At 48.1% G+C, this 14,133-nt stretch overlaps 1 protein-coding gene across 21 annotated transcripts in view; it reads left to right on the forward strand.

Moving 5' to 3' along the window:
• CACNA1C (calcium channel, voltage-dependent, L type, alpha 1C subunit) overlaps nucleotides 1-14,133 on the forward strand; it is a 659,923-nt gene that overhangs the window by 551,717 nt on the left and 94,073 nt on the right. For 10 of the 21 annotated variants that reach the window (XM_011931029.1, XM_011931041.1, XM_011931030.1 and 7 more), the window contains exons 19-21: nucleotides 7,368-7,500; nucleotides 10,348-10,477; nucleotides 12,036-12,095. In XM_011931029.1, the coding sequence (XP_011786419.1) occupies nucleotides 7,368-7,500; nucleotides 10,348-10,477; nucleotides 12,036-12,095 (323 nt within the window). Of the gene's footprint in view, nucleotides 1-7,367; nucleotides 7,501-10,347; nucleotides 10,478-12,035; nucleotides 12,096-12,242; nucleotides 12,303-14,133 lie in introns of all 21 variants that reach the window. The other 11 variants (XM_011931040.1, XM_011931036.1, XM_011931044.1 and 8 more) reach the window with 2 other exon arrangements.

Below are 14,133 nucleotides of genomic sequence, written 5' to 3' on the forward strand. Positions count from 1 at the left end.
CATCTGGGAGACAGCTTTGTTTCTGGTTTCCTCATAATGCGATCACATTTGAGCAGTGCTTTTGTGTCCTTTCCAAGCTGGATTCTGTGTACATTTAAATTTTTGTTACACTACATGTTGTAAAATCATTATTAATTTATATAATGTATTAGTGTGGCATATGTTGCAACATTATGCTCACTTAATATTAATAGTAAATCCCAAATCTGCCTTGCCCCTACTCAGGAGGCAGTGCCGAGTGCAGGGACAGCTGCCACCACAGATGTCCCACTTGTTGCTTTAGAAAATGATTTCAGGTCTCATTATAAAAGGCGCTCTTACTGACTCCATCTTCTTGTGCTTCTATCTGATACATAAATTGGCAGGCAGTCTGCTTCTCAAGGGCTTTAATGTCAGAGGTCAGTGGTCTTCCCTCCAGACTTCACTTCCCGGCTTCCTGAAATCCCATGCCCTGTACAAGGCCTTGGCTTACCTTCCTCTGACCTAGAATTGCAGGTATCATCGCCAGTTTCAAGCTTGAAGTCAATAACGTGTATCAAGGGACTGTTGATTCTACTGACATTTCCTTGTTCCTGTAGGTTAGGCTGTATTTGGGTTGTTCACCAAGTTAGGTGGCTGAGAACCTCCTACATTTATGAGCAAAGCTCGGTTTCCCTTTTTGCTTTCCCTCCGCTGGTTCTCTGCTTAGAACACTCACAGGCATCTTCTGTTGTCCTTGGGAACCAGACTCTGTGGTCACACCATCCTCACTCCCCTCCTCCTGCCAGGGAACAGGATGTGGTTTCCTGGAGCTTGGATAGAAAGAACAGGAAGGCTGTTTTTATGTGCAGGGCATTAAGCCTTTGAAGTTCTTAAAAACCGTTCGTTCTAGGGTGAAACTGTTAGGGAATTTCAATGACGTACTAGAATTATTGAACAAATGCAATGGGAGGATCTTGTCTTGATCCTGAAGCAGCAAATACACTTTAAAATGACATTTTAGAGGTAATTGGGGGAAATTGAATATGAACTTGGAACTAAATGATTTAAAGTAGTTTTGTTAATCTTGTTGGTATAATATTTTGTAGTTCTGTTTTTAAACTACTGCCGTGTTTATAGCCAGAGTCTAAAATGTTTACGAGTTGCTTTGCTTTTAAAATATTCCAACAACAAAAAAATGGGACAGAGAAGATAAATGGAACAAGATCAGCAAAATGTCCAAAGTTGTTGAAGCTGGTTATATATATGAGGTTTAGTATGCAAGATTCTACTCTTGTGTAAATCTTTAAGGTTTAAAATGAAAGAGTAATAAAACAAATTCCTTAGGGCCCTGAGAAGAGCCCTCCCATGGGGCCAGCCTCCAGGATGGGCCTCCCTGCACATACCACAAGGCAGATCTGGTATGAGGGTCTTTTCACACAGGCACCCAGCTGCAGCCAGGCCTGTACGGCAGATAACACCTCTTGCATCTTCAACAAAAATCTCAAATTCTATTATTCTAAATACTGTACTCTTGGCTTTTCTCTTCTTTGTTGCTCTAATGAAATCAAAGAGAAGAATGTAAAAAAAAAAAAAAAAAGCTAATAAGGATTTTGTCACCATGTCCACTGTCCTAGAAATGCCTCTAACGTTGCTACCCGGTGGCTTTGAGGACCGGGGGATGCTTACGCTTTCCAGCTGAAAAGCTCTTCCTCCCCTCTGCTGAGGCCTCAGGATTCTTGAGATTTTTGAGCGTGTGTCCTGCTCCCTGTCATTTCTGTTGGTTACATGTGTCTCTTTACTTTTGTGTTGAAACCTCTGGTCCATACCCTGACTGCCCCACCACACACAGCAGCCACCACTCCGGCCTTTGAAGCCAGCCCCAAGCATGCCCATTTGTATACTATCCCCGGTCTCCAGGTCCTCATCCAGGAGGTCCAAAGGGCAGTATGCTCTTAAAGCTGGTGGCCCCACACATCGCCCTGCTCCTAAAGGCTAAGTCAGCCTGTCCTTCCTAGCTCCTCCCTGCTTCCCACTTCCTCCCTTCCCTGCCTGCCCAGTCAGCTCCTGGATCCTTTAGTGTCAGGTGCAGCAGAAGTTCCCAGAGACTCCTCCGAAGATCATGTGGCCTGTTGTCTCCGTTCTGGTCAGTCTCTGGTTCCCTCCTGCTTCTCTTCTCCTGAACCATGAATGGCGAAGAGCCTGATCTACCATTGTGCTCCCAACCGCTGCCCCTTCCAGGCCGCTGGCCCCTGCCATGCCTGGTTCGTGCAGGTACCCCTTAGCAGGCAGCACTGGTGAGCGTTCCTCCTGCTCTGCCTTCAGCCGGGCCACTAGGGAGAAAGGGCCAGTGTCAGGGAGCACACTGCCATGCTCTTCTGCTGCCTCCCCGTCTCTCTCTTGCCCTGTCTCCTAGGCTCACCCCCTGCCCTCTCCCTCCCTCCTGCGCTGTCCAGATTGCACCCAAAGTGATATATCAGAGTGGCCAAGTGGGAGCTAGACTCCAGAGTGCACTCTGCTGGCTGCAGCTTCGGTTGCCCTCACATGACCATGAATACTCAGAGGAGGGGCCTGTTTCTAATTCAACAAGGGGCCATCGAGGCCAGCCATAGCCCTAGAATCCTTCCCTCTCTGTTTCATCTGAAAAGCTCGCCAGCCGGTTTCAGCCTCCCAGATCGGTATACTCTAATTATAGAGAAAAACCCCAACTCACTGGAAAGAAAATCATTGTGCCCAGATGAGTGGAAGCTAATTCTACTTTTGTTTAATTTATTTGAGTGAGCGTGTAGATGTTTGCAAGAACCACTAAGGACTTAAAGTTAACAGGTACACATTTGAAAAAGGAGTGCCACCAGACACTGAGTAGTCAGCAGCGCCTGTGCTGGGGGAGCCTTTCACTGTTGCAAGGGGTTCAAGGTCAAGGAGAGCCATGAGGTCGTGGAGTCTGGGGGCTTCATGCAGAAGGGTGATCTTGACTGAGCTTTGAATCGGGGTGTTGGAGAGGTTGAAGGAGTTTTTTCAGCATCGTACAATCATCAGAGATGCTGAGAGTTGGGAGGAACCTTGTAGATATTCATGAACTACTCATGAAGCACTTACTTGTGTACCAGGCCCTGTGCTAGGTACCAGGGACATGAGGGGGTCCCTGTGGTGGGCAAACAGGGAAGACCCCCACCCTCCTGGAGCTGACATATCAGTGGGGAGACAGGCAGCAGGCAAACCAACCAAAAAGGTGACATCACATGATGTGAAGATAGTAAAATCAAGGATTGTGTTAGGGGATACTCAGGGGTCAGGCTGCTTTGACTGTGTGGTCAGCAAAGGCTTCTCTGAGGACACTGCATTTGACTGGAGCCTGAATGATTCAAAGGAACTAGACACGGAATCAGAGCAAAGAGCTCTCTAGGTGGAGAGCCTGAGTGCAGAATCTCTTACGGGGGATGCACTGGCTGTGGGGACTCCAAAGAGGGCCAATGTGCCTGAAGCAGAGAGAGCCAAGGGATAGTGCCCTGAGGCAGGAGGCTAGGGCAGGGCAGAAGGTGCAGGGCCACACGGGAGACTGGGTCTGATCCAGTGCCCTGGAGGGCTGCCAGAACGTCTGAGCAGAAGAGGCCCTGACCTGATGTCTGACACACCCTGTCAGAGATTCCCTCTGGGTGCCGTGTGGATAAAGAGCGGTGGTGGTCGAGAGCAGAACTGGGGCAGGGAGGATACTTGCGCGGTATCCAGGCAGAGAGGATGGCAGCTTGGGCAGGGGATGGTGCTGGAGATGCAGAGAAGTGGTCAGACTTGGGGTATAGTTTGCAGGTAGAACTAGCCGGATCCACTCGTAGCTTAGATGTTGGAGAGAGACAAAGAGGAAGGTAAGGTGACTCTGAGGTTTTGTAATTGAGCCAGTGAAGAGAAGGTCCCCAATGCGGAAACTAGATCCACCACCTGTGCTCCTTGTGCCCCAAGGCACTGCTCTGGGTGTCTGGCCCTTACCAACCAGGCGCTCCCTTCAGCTGGTAGCAGACTCTTGTGCCCTGCTAGAAACTAAGCTCCTTGAGGACAAGAACCATGGCTTTGTGTTCTCTGCCTCAGGCTCAATACTCCGTAGGCACTAGACCTTACAAATGTCTTTACTTTATGTGGCCAAGAGCAAAATCACAGAAATGAGGATGAGCATCAAATGGAGAGGGGCAAGGGTTGCCAAGGACCAAGGGTGGAGCTTCGAGTGCTACCCTGGTTTTACTTTGGAATCCTCTGACCTGCCGTCCAAAATGCAGCAGCAACTCCAGAGTGCAGCAGCGCCTCATTTCCCATGCTTTTTCCAAACCTCCAAGAACAAAAATGAGAAAAGAAGGATCCCTAATGTATTCCACTGGCATTTGGGAGTAGAAGACTAGGTGGTTCAGTTGCCAACACCAAAATGAGCTTTGCCTGACTTTTCCTGATCTGTCAGCCTCCCTCCGTATCCATAATACCTGCTGAGCATCACATGCTGTTGAAGTTGTGTTCCTTTACAAATCGGAGTTTGTCCTTCAGAAATCGTTTCCCCTTAAGCACTGTGCCTGGCGTTCAGCTGCTCTGTGACTGAATGGACCAGCTAACTGGCTTCTCCCCAGGAATGGAGCTCAGCATGGAGCTTCATAAACAGGGAGGGAGCTCGTACAGATGGAAGAGCCTGCACCATTTTCCATTAGGAACTTGGAATGGCACAAAGGCTATAGTAAATATGGGTTGCCGTAAACACAAATGATTAAAATAAGCACAGAATTACCTGTTATCAAATTACCATGAAGAAGAAAGTGTTAGGTCATTCCGAGCAAAACTGAAAAGAATACAAACACCTAGGCAGGAATTTAAGATCCTTCTCAGTTAAATTTCACTTGAAATATCATGATTTAGGCCAACTCTGGTTTTACTTATTCGACTTTAATTAGAAGACTTTTCTGTTACATACCAAGGGTAGGGTGTCACAAGAACTCCAACTCTTGGCCTGTAGACAGTTTTTCATCTTGGACCTCTCTTCTGCTGAAAAAATATCAATTGTCTTGCTGGTCAGCTCTAATTACCCTAGGGAAAGAATCTGATTGATGCCTGTATGGTGCTGGTCCTCCAAAAAAGCCCTGGGTCCCTAAATGCTTGAATGCTTTTTGCTTGATAAAGAATTGCTTTCTGTGCCAGGCATTTTTTCTTTGCAGTACCTGGCTTTGTTTGAACCAGAAGAGGGAGAACATGCAGAGGCCTGGCTGCGTCCGTGAGACAAGCGTCCCATAACTGTCTTTCTCCAGCCAGACTAGTATCCCCTTCACCTTCGTCTTATACAGAGTCCCCTTCCTTCTGAAGGGTGTGGAAGTTCAATCATAGTCAAGAAATAAGGGCTTCTAGTGCCAGGCATAGCTTTTCTTTCCAGGGTTTTTAGCACACCGAGAGAAAGGACAGACATTTAAAATCAGTCATCAAAGCACTGGAGGCAGAGGTTCTGGTGGGATTCGTGGAAAGGTCGTTCCCTGGAGCACGAGTACTGAGGAAAGCTGGATGGAGGATGCTATCTGGATTGGGGGTCCTTGCGTGCTCTGCAGAGAGGGAGATGAAGAGCAGCTCAAACAGAGAGAGAGAGCATGAGGAAGGGCGGAGCACACAGTGAACTTGTCAGCTCACTAGGGCTGCCATAAACAGTGACCACACGCTGGGCAGCTTAAACAGCAGAATGCATCCTTTTATGGTTCTAGAGGCTGGAAGTCCAAAATCAAGGGGTCTGCAGGGTCAAGCACCTTCTGAAAGGCTCTTGGGAATAATCCTCACTTACCTCTCCTAACTTCTTGTGGTTGCCGGCAGTCCTTGGCTTGTAGATGCATCCCTCCAGTCTCTGCCTCTGTCTTCACATGGCTTTCTTCCCTAAGTGTGTTTTTGTGTCTCTGTGCCTGTCTTTATGAGGAGAACAGTCGTTAGATTTAGGGCCCATCCTAGCCCAGAATAACTTCATCATAACCAATCACATCTGCAAAGGCCATATTTCCAAATAAGGTCACATTGCAAAGTTCTAGGTAGGCATGAGTTTGCAGGGAAACTGTTCAATGCACTGTAGTGAAGTGTTCAGAAAATAGTTTCATGTGAGCAGACAGTTTGTTAGGAAATAATAGGTGGTAAGGATCTGACTGAGAAAGATGTTGAGCATTAATTTACAGGCTTCGCATCTGCCCCATAGCGGCTGCTATGTGCCTGGCACCATTCTGAGGTATAGATGTACTGTTATTATTATTCCACCTTAGATGGAGAAACTGAGGCACAGAGAGACTCAGTAAAATGCCCACAGCTAGAAAAACAGAGCCAGGATTCTGATCCAGGCGACTGGCTGGAGAGTCTGCTCTTCACTCCCATGTTATTACTTTCCCCTTCTGAGCATCTTCAACACATTTGACCAGCACAGGATATGCAGTGCTTCCCCCCGTGAGCATTGTGCCTACAAGTGCAGAAATAAGCTGACTTTCTTCCACAGTAAATGTGGCCACTGGCCGGGAGAACAAAGGCACTTCTTTAGTCGGTGTCAGTGTCTAAACCTTTGCACGAAGGGCCTGTTGTGGTCAGTAGTATTGCCCTGTTATCTCGACAGGGCAATACTACTGTTGTTGTTGTTGTTTTGTTTTGTTTCAGAAATTGGGAAAGTGTTGTTTTTTAATTCCTGGAACTTCCAAGGGTGGGGTTATTTGCAAGGGATTCCACAAGCCAACTAAGCCATACCCTTTCCCCAACCTGCAGCCTAGATAGATGAGTAACACCTGGCAGTGCCCTGTCCTACCTGGTCACCTTTTCTCATACCTTACAACAGGGATGACCAACCACCCCAGGTTGCCCAGAACTAGGGGGTTTCCTGGGATGTGGGAATTTTAGTTTTTTTTTTTTGAGACGGAGTCTCGCTCTGTCACCCAGGCTGGAGTGCAGTGGCGTGATCTCGGCTCACTGCAAGCTCCGCCTCCCGGGTTCACGCCATTCTCCTGCCTCAGCCTCCGGAGTAGCTGGGACTACAGGCGCCCGCCACCTCGCCCGGCTAGTTTTTTGTATTTTTTAGTAGAGACGGGGTTTCACCGTGTTAGCCAGGATGGTCTCGATCTCCTGACCTCGTGATCCGCCCATCTCGGCCTCCCAAAGTGCTGGGATTACAGGCCGGCCAGGAATTTTAGTTTTAAAACCAGGACAAGTTGGTCACCCTATTTACAGTCCCCCTTATTGTGCACTGCCAGATACGTCTTCTCCAACAGAGATGAGCTGCAGCAGCACCCACAGGGAGACAGCAGAATGTCTGTCTTGGTTGGTACCCTACATTTTCAGAGCCATAATCATGTCTGCCAGTAGGAAGGTCTCTGAAAGTGGTAAAATAAGTGGGAGTGCTGGAGTTATTTAGAATGGTGCTGTTCTTCTTACAGGAGAAGAGGATGAGGAGGAGCCAGAGATGCCTGTCGGCCCTCGCCCACGACCACTCTCTGAGCTTCACCTTAAGGAAAAGGCAGTGCCCATGCCAGAAGCCAGCGCGTTTTTCATCTTCAGCTCTAACAACAGGTGTGCAGCAATGGTGGGGAAGGTGGGCTCCTGCTGTCTCTAGTACCAGCCTGGCAGTTTCCTGTGTTTTACCTGAACCTCTGGATGGAGCCTGAGACTCTCCCAGCTCCCTGCAAATTGTATAAACAGACACTGATTTGGGAAATAGTCCTGGATTTTGAATCAGAAGGCTTGTGTTTATTTTTCTCTCCACTTTTTGGTTTTTTTTTTTTTTTTTTTGGAGACTGAGTCTTGCTCTGCCACCCAGCCTGGAGTGCAGTGGCGCAGTCACGGCTCACTGGAAGCTCCACATCCCAGGTTCAGGCCATTCCCCTGCCTCAGCCTCCCAAGTAGCTGGGACTACAGGTGCCCGCCACCACGCCTGGCTAATTTTTTATATTTTTAGTAGAGACAGGGTTTCACCGTGTTAGCCAGGATGGTCTTGATCTCCTGACCTCATGATCTGCCCTCCTCGGCCTCCCAAAGTGCTGGGATTACAGGCATGAGCCACCGCGCCCGTCCTTTTCTCTCCACTTTTTGAAATGTTTAAACTCTATTTCTATTCTTTGGGTGATTACCCTTGATAATTTACTAATTCTATTTAACTTAACAAAATGTGATGTTAAACAATATCAAGAATCTCCTCCTGTATGATAGATTGACCTTAGACTATTTTAACTCACTCATCTGCTCCTTACTTACATGGAGTTGTCATTAGTATCTTAGCCCAACTTTTATTTGTAACCCAACAAGTTAGTGAGTCTTATTATCATATAGATGGTGTGTGTTTGGATATATGTACACCTTACCATTTTACTTGTTCACCATGTTTTTATTCATTTCCGTCCATCCTTTAGCTAACATTTTCTTTCCTCCTAAAGTACATTCTTTAGAAGCTCCTTTAGTTCCATAATGGCAAATTCACTTGGCCTCTACTTATCTATAACTGTTTTCACTTCTTGCTCTGGAAAGATAGTTTTGCTGTGAACACCATTTTAGACAGTTTTTGTCCTGCAGCACAAGAAAGATGTTATTCCACTGTAAAGCCAGGTATCATTCCAACTATGAGTTCTTTGTGAGTAACCTAACCTTTATTTGTAGCTGCTTTTAACGTATTCTCTTGCCTTTGTGGTTGTACAGATTTACTACCATGTGTCAAGGTGTGGATTTCTTTCCATTTATCTTGCTTAGAATACATTCTGCTTCCTAAGCCTATGGATTTAGATTTTTATTTAGTTATTGAAAATGTACGGCCATAATGTTTAAATGTTACTTCTTTTTAATTCCATATTTCTTCCTTTTGACACTCCAATTGGACATCTGTTAGACTTTTTCATTCTGTTCTCCCTCTTTTCTTAGACGGCCTTACATATCTTCCATCTCCTTGTCTTTCTGTATTCTGGGAGATTTCTTCAGCTGTATCTTCCAGTTTCTTAATTCTATTTTCAACTTAATCTATATTACTGTTTAAACCAATTTTTTATCTTGACCATTATATGTTTTTGTTTTAGCTGGTTCCATTTGTTGCTTGATTTTCCAGATTCATCTCTCTAAATCTAGTAGTTTCTATCGATTCCTCATCTTTGTGATTTAGTCCTTTATTTCATTAAATATTTCAAATATAGTTGTTTTATAGTCTATATCTAATATTTCCAATACCCCCAGTCTTTGGAATCTAAATCACTTATCCGGTGTTTCTTCAGATTTCCCATCTTAGTGGCTTGTCCTTTTGTGCATCTGATGATCTTTGACTGTGACCCCAACACTTCTTCTTCATTTGTGAGAGTCCTGAGGACTAAAGTAGGTCTGGGGAGGCTTTCTTCCAGATGCCCCTTGGAGGTGTTGGCTCGGCCTAAAATTCCAAGGCTTTCCTGCCCCACCTCAAGACTGGCTTAACCTGCAATTTCTTGATAGCACTGCTGTTATTGGCTTCCATCCTCAAGCAATTCTGCCTTCCTGGCTGGCTCTCTCTCCATACATAGCCTCGGCTCAGTGGAGGTTGGCGTGGGGGCTTGTTGGTTTGAAGCAGATGATTCTTACAGCCATCTCCTAACTCTCATAAACCAGAATTGTCTCAGAGAGCTTGGCCCTTCGAGGGTTTGGTGCTTCTGCAGCAGGAGGGCTTCTCAGAGCATTTAGTCAACCATAATGCCAGGAGCAGAAGTCTGAAGGCCTGGGTTGAAGCCCTGACTCCCCAACACTAAGGCTATGTTTCTGGGCAAGCTTCTCCTACTTGGGTTTCAGTGTTCTTACCTGTGAAATGAAGGTGATGACACTCATCCCCTCCTTCCTACATTGTTGTCAAGATGAGATGGTGTACAAGACACTTTCGCATTTAGGAACCTAGCATTTTTGGTACTATCACTGAGTGCCTAGAAGCTCAGTTGGGTAATTGTGCTGGGCCATGGAAGTGAATTGCACATGTAAAGCTTTTACACAGGAGCAGATCACCTACAGAAAGCCGGCTTGGCCGGCTCCTCAGCATACCCAGCTCCAGGCAGTCCTATTGTTCCCTGTGCATAAGCATAGAGCAGATCTCATAAAGTGATTTATTTTCAATGACAGAGAAAATAAACTCCCAAACAAAAGCCAGTTATGAATGTTAGAGCAGGATTTGGGAATTCAGGGATTCTCAAAGGTCTCAGATGTAACCTTCTAAAATATCAAAGATGATATCTACACCATGGGGGTGAGGGGTTGTCATTACCAAGCAGCAGTAAGACTTCAAAATGAAGAGGTCACTTGAAGCCAACAAGCACCTGTTGCCAGCTGCTGGGAAGAGCTGAGGAGATGGGCTCCCAAGAGCCGACTGCTGCTTCCCCTTGTCTGCCTTGACTTGTCTCTCCTCCTGTCCCCCCTCCCATACAGGTTTCGCCTCCAGTGTCACCGCATTGTCAACGACACGATCTTCACCAACCTGATCCTCTTCTTCATTCTGCTCAGCAGCATTTCCCTGGCGGCTGAGGACCCGGTCCAGCACACCTCCTTCAGGAACCATGTATGCATTGCCTATGTCCTCTGCCCTCCTTCCCACTGGGGCTGTGCCGGGCCCACAGCTTCTGTTGCTGACATCATTGTTCAATCCAGAGCCCAATTCTCGATGCCATAATCAGATCCACAACTAACATTTCATTCAGAGAGTAGGGCTTTGGTAGAAAGCCACCCTAGGAGCACAAACAAGTAAGAGAGCATGTACCCAAATGCTCAGGCTGGTTTGATCACTGGCAAAGGGTAGGACTTCCATTGCCTGTGGATGTTCCCCAGGAAGCTCTGGTTCCCTGCAAACTTGGTAAAATGTGGCCACTGACAACATGCCCTCCCTTGCTCCCAGCGTACTCTGACCAGAAGGGGAGCATTGGCAAATAGGTGCCAGTGATAAGGCTGACCTTACCTAAAAGAGAGTCTTGGTACCTTCAGCAGAGTAGACCAAATGTAAGGAGCCACCCCAGGCTCTGTTGAACAACATGAAAGGCCAGTTTAAGAATTGCTATATTTCGGCCAGGCGCGGTGGCTCAAGCCTGTAATCCCAGCACTTTGGGAGGCCGAGATGGGCGGATCACGAGGTCAGGAGATCGAGACCATCCTGGCTAACACGGTGAAACCCCGTCTCTACTAAAAATACAAAAAACTAGCCGGGCGAGGTGGCGGGCGCCTGTAGTCCCAGCTACTCGGGAGGCTGAGGCAGGAGAATGGCGTGAACCAGGGAGGCGGAGCTTGCAGTGAGCTGAGGTCCGGCCACTGCACTCCAGCCCGGGCGACAGAGCGAGACTCCGTCTCAAAAAAAAAAAAAAAAAAAAAAAAAAAAAAAAAAAAAGAATTGCTATATTTCAAAACCTCAAAACTCTGTCAAGTCCAACCAAGTGGGCATGAAGACAGCCCACTGATCTAAAGCCATACCCATGCCAAAGTACTCTGCACTCCTGGGGCCTGCTTGGTCCCGGGCTGTCTTAGTGAGGTTAGCAGGTGTTGGCCCCACCCCGATCCATCACCTGAAACAGAATAAGTATGCAATCCTGCAAAGCCGGTCGTCAGCCTGTGCAGCCCTCACCTGAAGGATGCACCTCCCTTGCCCCAGAGGACATAACCCAGGAGTAGATTTCTACCAATACAGGAAGCGTGCCAGCTCAGTCCCACCCGCATGAGCAAAGCATTTTTAATCTCCCTGCAAAAAGACAAACCCCATTCTCTGTCCTTTTGACAAGCATCTCAGTGGTCCAACTTGGGTTTGTAAGTAAATTGGATTAATGGGAAAAGCATCCAACCGGATGCTGCTCAGATCCAGTACCAGCTAAGGCCAGCCCTGGAAGCTTACCTCACTTATCTGGGGGCTTCAAGGGAAGCCGCTGTGCTGCCTGAGGCTAGCCCCACCTCAGGATCGCTGTGTGCGTGCTGCTTGCCCCCCATTTCCATCTGTGTCCCTGTGCAAAGGCTCAAGTGCCATGCATCTCATTTTGAAGTGTGGCCCCTTTTCTGGTGAACATCCACTGACCTCTCTTCCCATCCTGCTTTTCTCCCTTCCCCATCCCATCCTCACCCTGTGCCTTTTTGTTTTGCAGATTCTGTTTTATTTTGATATTGTTTTTACCACCATTTTCACCATTGAAATTGCTCTGAAGGTAAAGCCCCCATCCGCCTTTGCTCCTCCTGTCCCCCTTGTGCCAGCACCAGGTCTCTGCCACTGTCTGTCGCTAACACACATGCTCCTTCCTGTTGGTGTCGGGTTCACTCTCAGAGCCACTAATCCAATTATGCTTATTTTTCAGATCCTAGGCAATGCAGACTATGTCTTCACTAGTATCTTTACATTAGAAATTATCCTTAAGGTAATGCAACCTGGGCAATGCATCCTCTGTCGCTTTCTTTGTGTATCTCTGCTCTGTCTGGCTGGCTCTTTTCTCTCTTCTGTTTCTTTCACTCTCTCTTTCTTTTACTCCCAAGCCTGAAATTGGAAAAATGAGTGCCCCTCACTTTGTGTGATGCATTTTGCCCAGACTCAGAAGCCAGGAGCAACCTACCCCACTGCAGCCCCTCCCTCCAGCCACCCCTAAGCAGTCCGTGCCCTGGAAGGGACACGTGTTGTGGCTGTGCCAACACAAAGGCTGCCATTTCACTGGTTTGGGCTGCAGCCGTCAGCAGCGCCAGACATACGTGCCCACACGCACCAGCTCTAGTTAATTGCTACCTGAGCCCACGTAGGACTCTCCTTCCCTCCTCCTGCTCCGTACACTCTGAAAGTGGGAAACCTCCTGGGGCGTGAAAGAATCACTTCGGCTGCTCTCTTTGGATGCCCGTCCTTAGCACTGTCCTCAGTACTTGCAGCAGACATTGGGTCTAAGCTGGGGTTGGGGGCACATAACAGTGATCACAGGCCTGCTGTGAGACGTGGAGCTGGTCTCCGAGCCGAGGGCTTTCAGCAGCTAACTATAGACAACTGCCGACCCCTCAGTCACCTGCTGCAAAGCTTTGTCACAGTGCGCCTTGCCCTGAGCGTGGGGGAGGGAGAACTGCTGGAGAGCTGAGTACAGCGGGGTGAGAGCAGGTGCTGCAAGGAACCTGAGCACCCAGCCCCCAGCCCCCAGCCCTCGCCTGCTGCTGGCCCAGCTCAGTTCTGCTAAGGGAACTGCTTACAACATTGCTACCCTCAGAACAGGCAGAGCCCACCGCCGAGCAACATTGGGATGGGAGAGAGAGTATTCCTCCATTTTTCCGGTATATTTCTGAGTCTCTAAACCAATGCATGGCCAAGCCGGTTCATCTGAGAGTCAAGGTGTGAGTTCCATGGCCTCGGGGAACGTGTGCTCCTTTCTGAGCACGGGGGTAGATTCTACCCTTTTCCCAAACAGAAGGACTAAGGCTCTGAAGTTCATGCTTCAGCTTTAGCTTCTTCCTGGGAGGCTAGCCTGGGACTCCCCCTCCCAAGGAGTCCAGAATCCCTTGTCATCCTCTTGCTGTGGTCAGTGCAAGCTGAAGTCCACACCTAACCAATGCCACTGCCAGCTGCAGGCCTTTCCTTCCCTGATGAGACTCCCTCATCATGGCCCAGCCTGTTGATGGACAAGGCAGTTCAGTCACATCCGAATGCAAATTGAATGGGGCAGTTGTTGTGTGCCTTCCCCTGTGTCCTTGTCCCCAGGATACTCAGGTGTCCCCAGCTTCCATCCCTGGTTCCCGCTAGCCAAGTATGTGGCTCAGATTTTTCTTTTCTGCTCATGGAGAGTCGATCTGACCAGGCTCTGGCTCCTGGAGGTCGGGAGAGGGAACTGAAAGTGGTGTGGCTGCACTAAGATGCACTGCGGCAAAACCTCTTTTCCATGGTGAGCTTCTTTGATTCCTGGACTTCAGATGCAGGGAGGCACACAGACACCAGAGCTCTTTCCTAGGACAAGAGAAGCTTTGAGGCCCAATTCTCAGTGCCCTTCTCCAGAGCTGCCCTTGTGGATTTCAATGGTGCTATTTCTCCTTCAGGATTGCCATACAAGCCAAAGTGAAAGGTCTCTTTGCAACCATTGTCATGGCAAGGTCCTTCCCTCCCCTCCATCCCCTCCCTCTTCTACTCTCTTCTGTGCTCAGCGTGCTTCTCAATAGAAACCCCAATGCCGGAACACCTCCCTGTACCTCCTTCCCACTGGGTCCCTCTTCCTGGCCTAGGGCCCA

This window comes from Colobus angolensis, unplaced genomic scaffold (genome assembly GCF_000951035.1).
Source record: "Colobus angolensis palliatus isolate OR3802 unplaced genomic scaffold, Cang.pa_1.0 Scaffold89, whole genome shotgun sequence".
Classification (NCBI taxonomy): Eukaryota; Metazoa; Chordata; class Mammalia; order Primates; family Cercopithecidae; genus Colobus; species Colobus angolensis.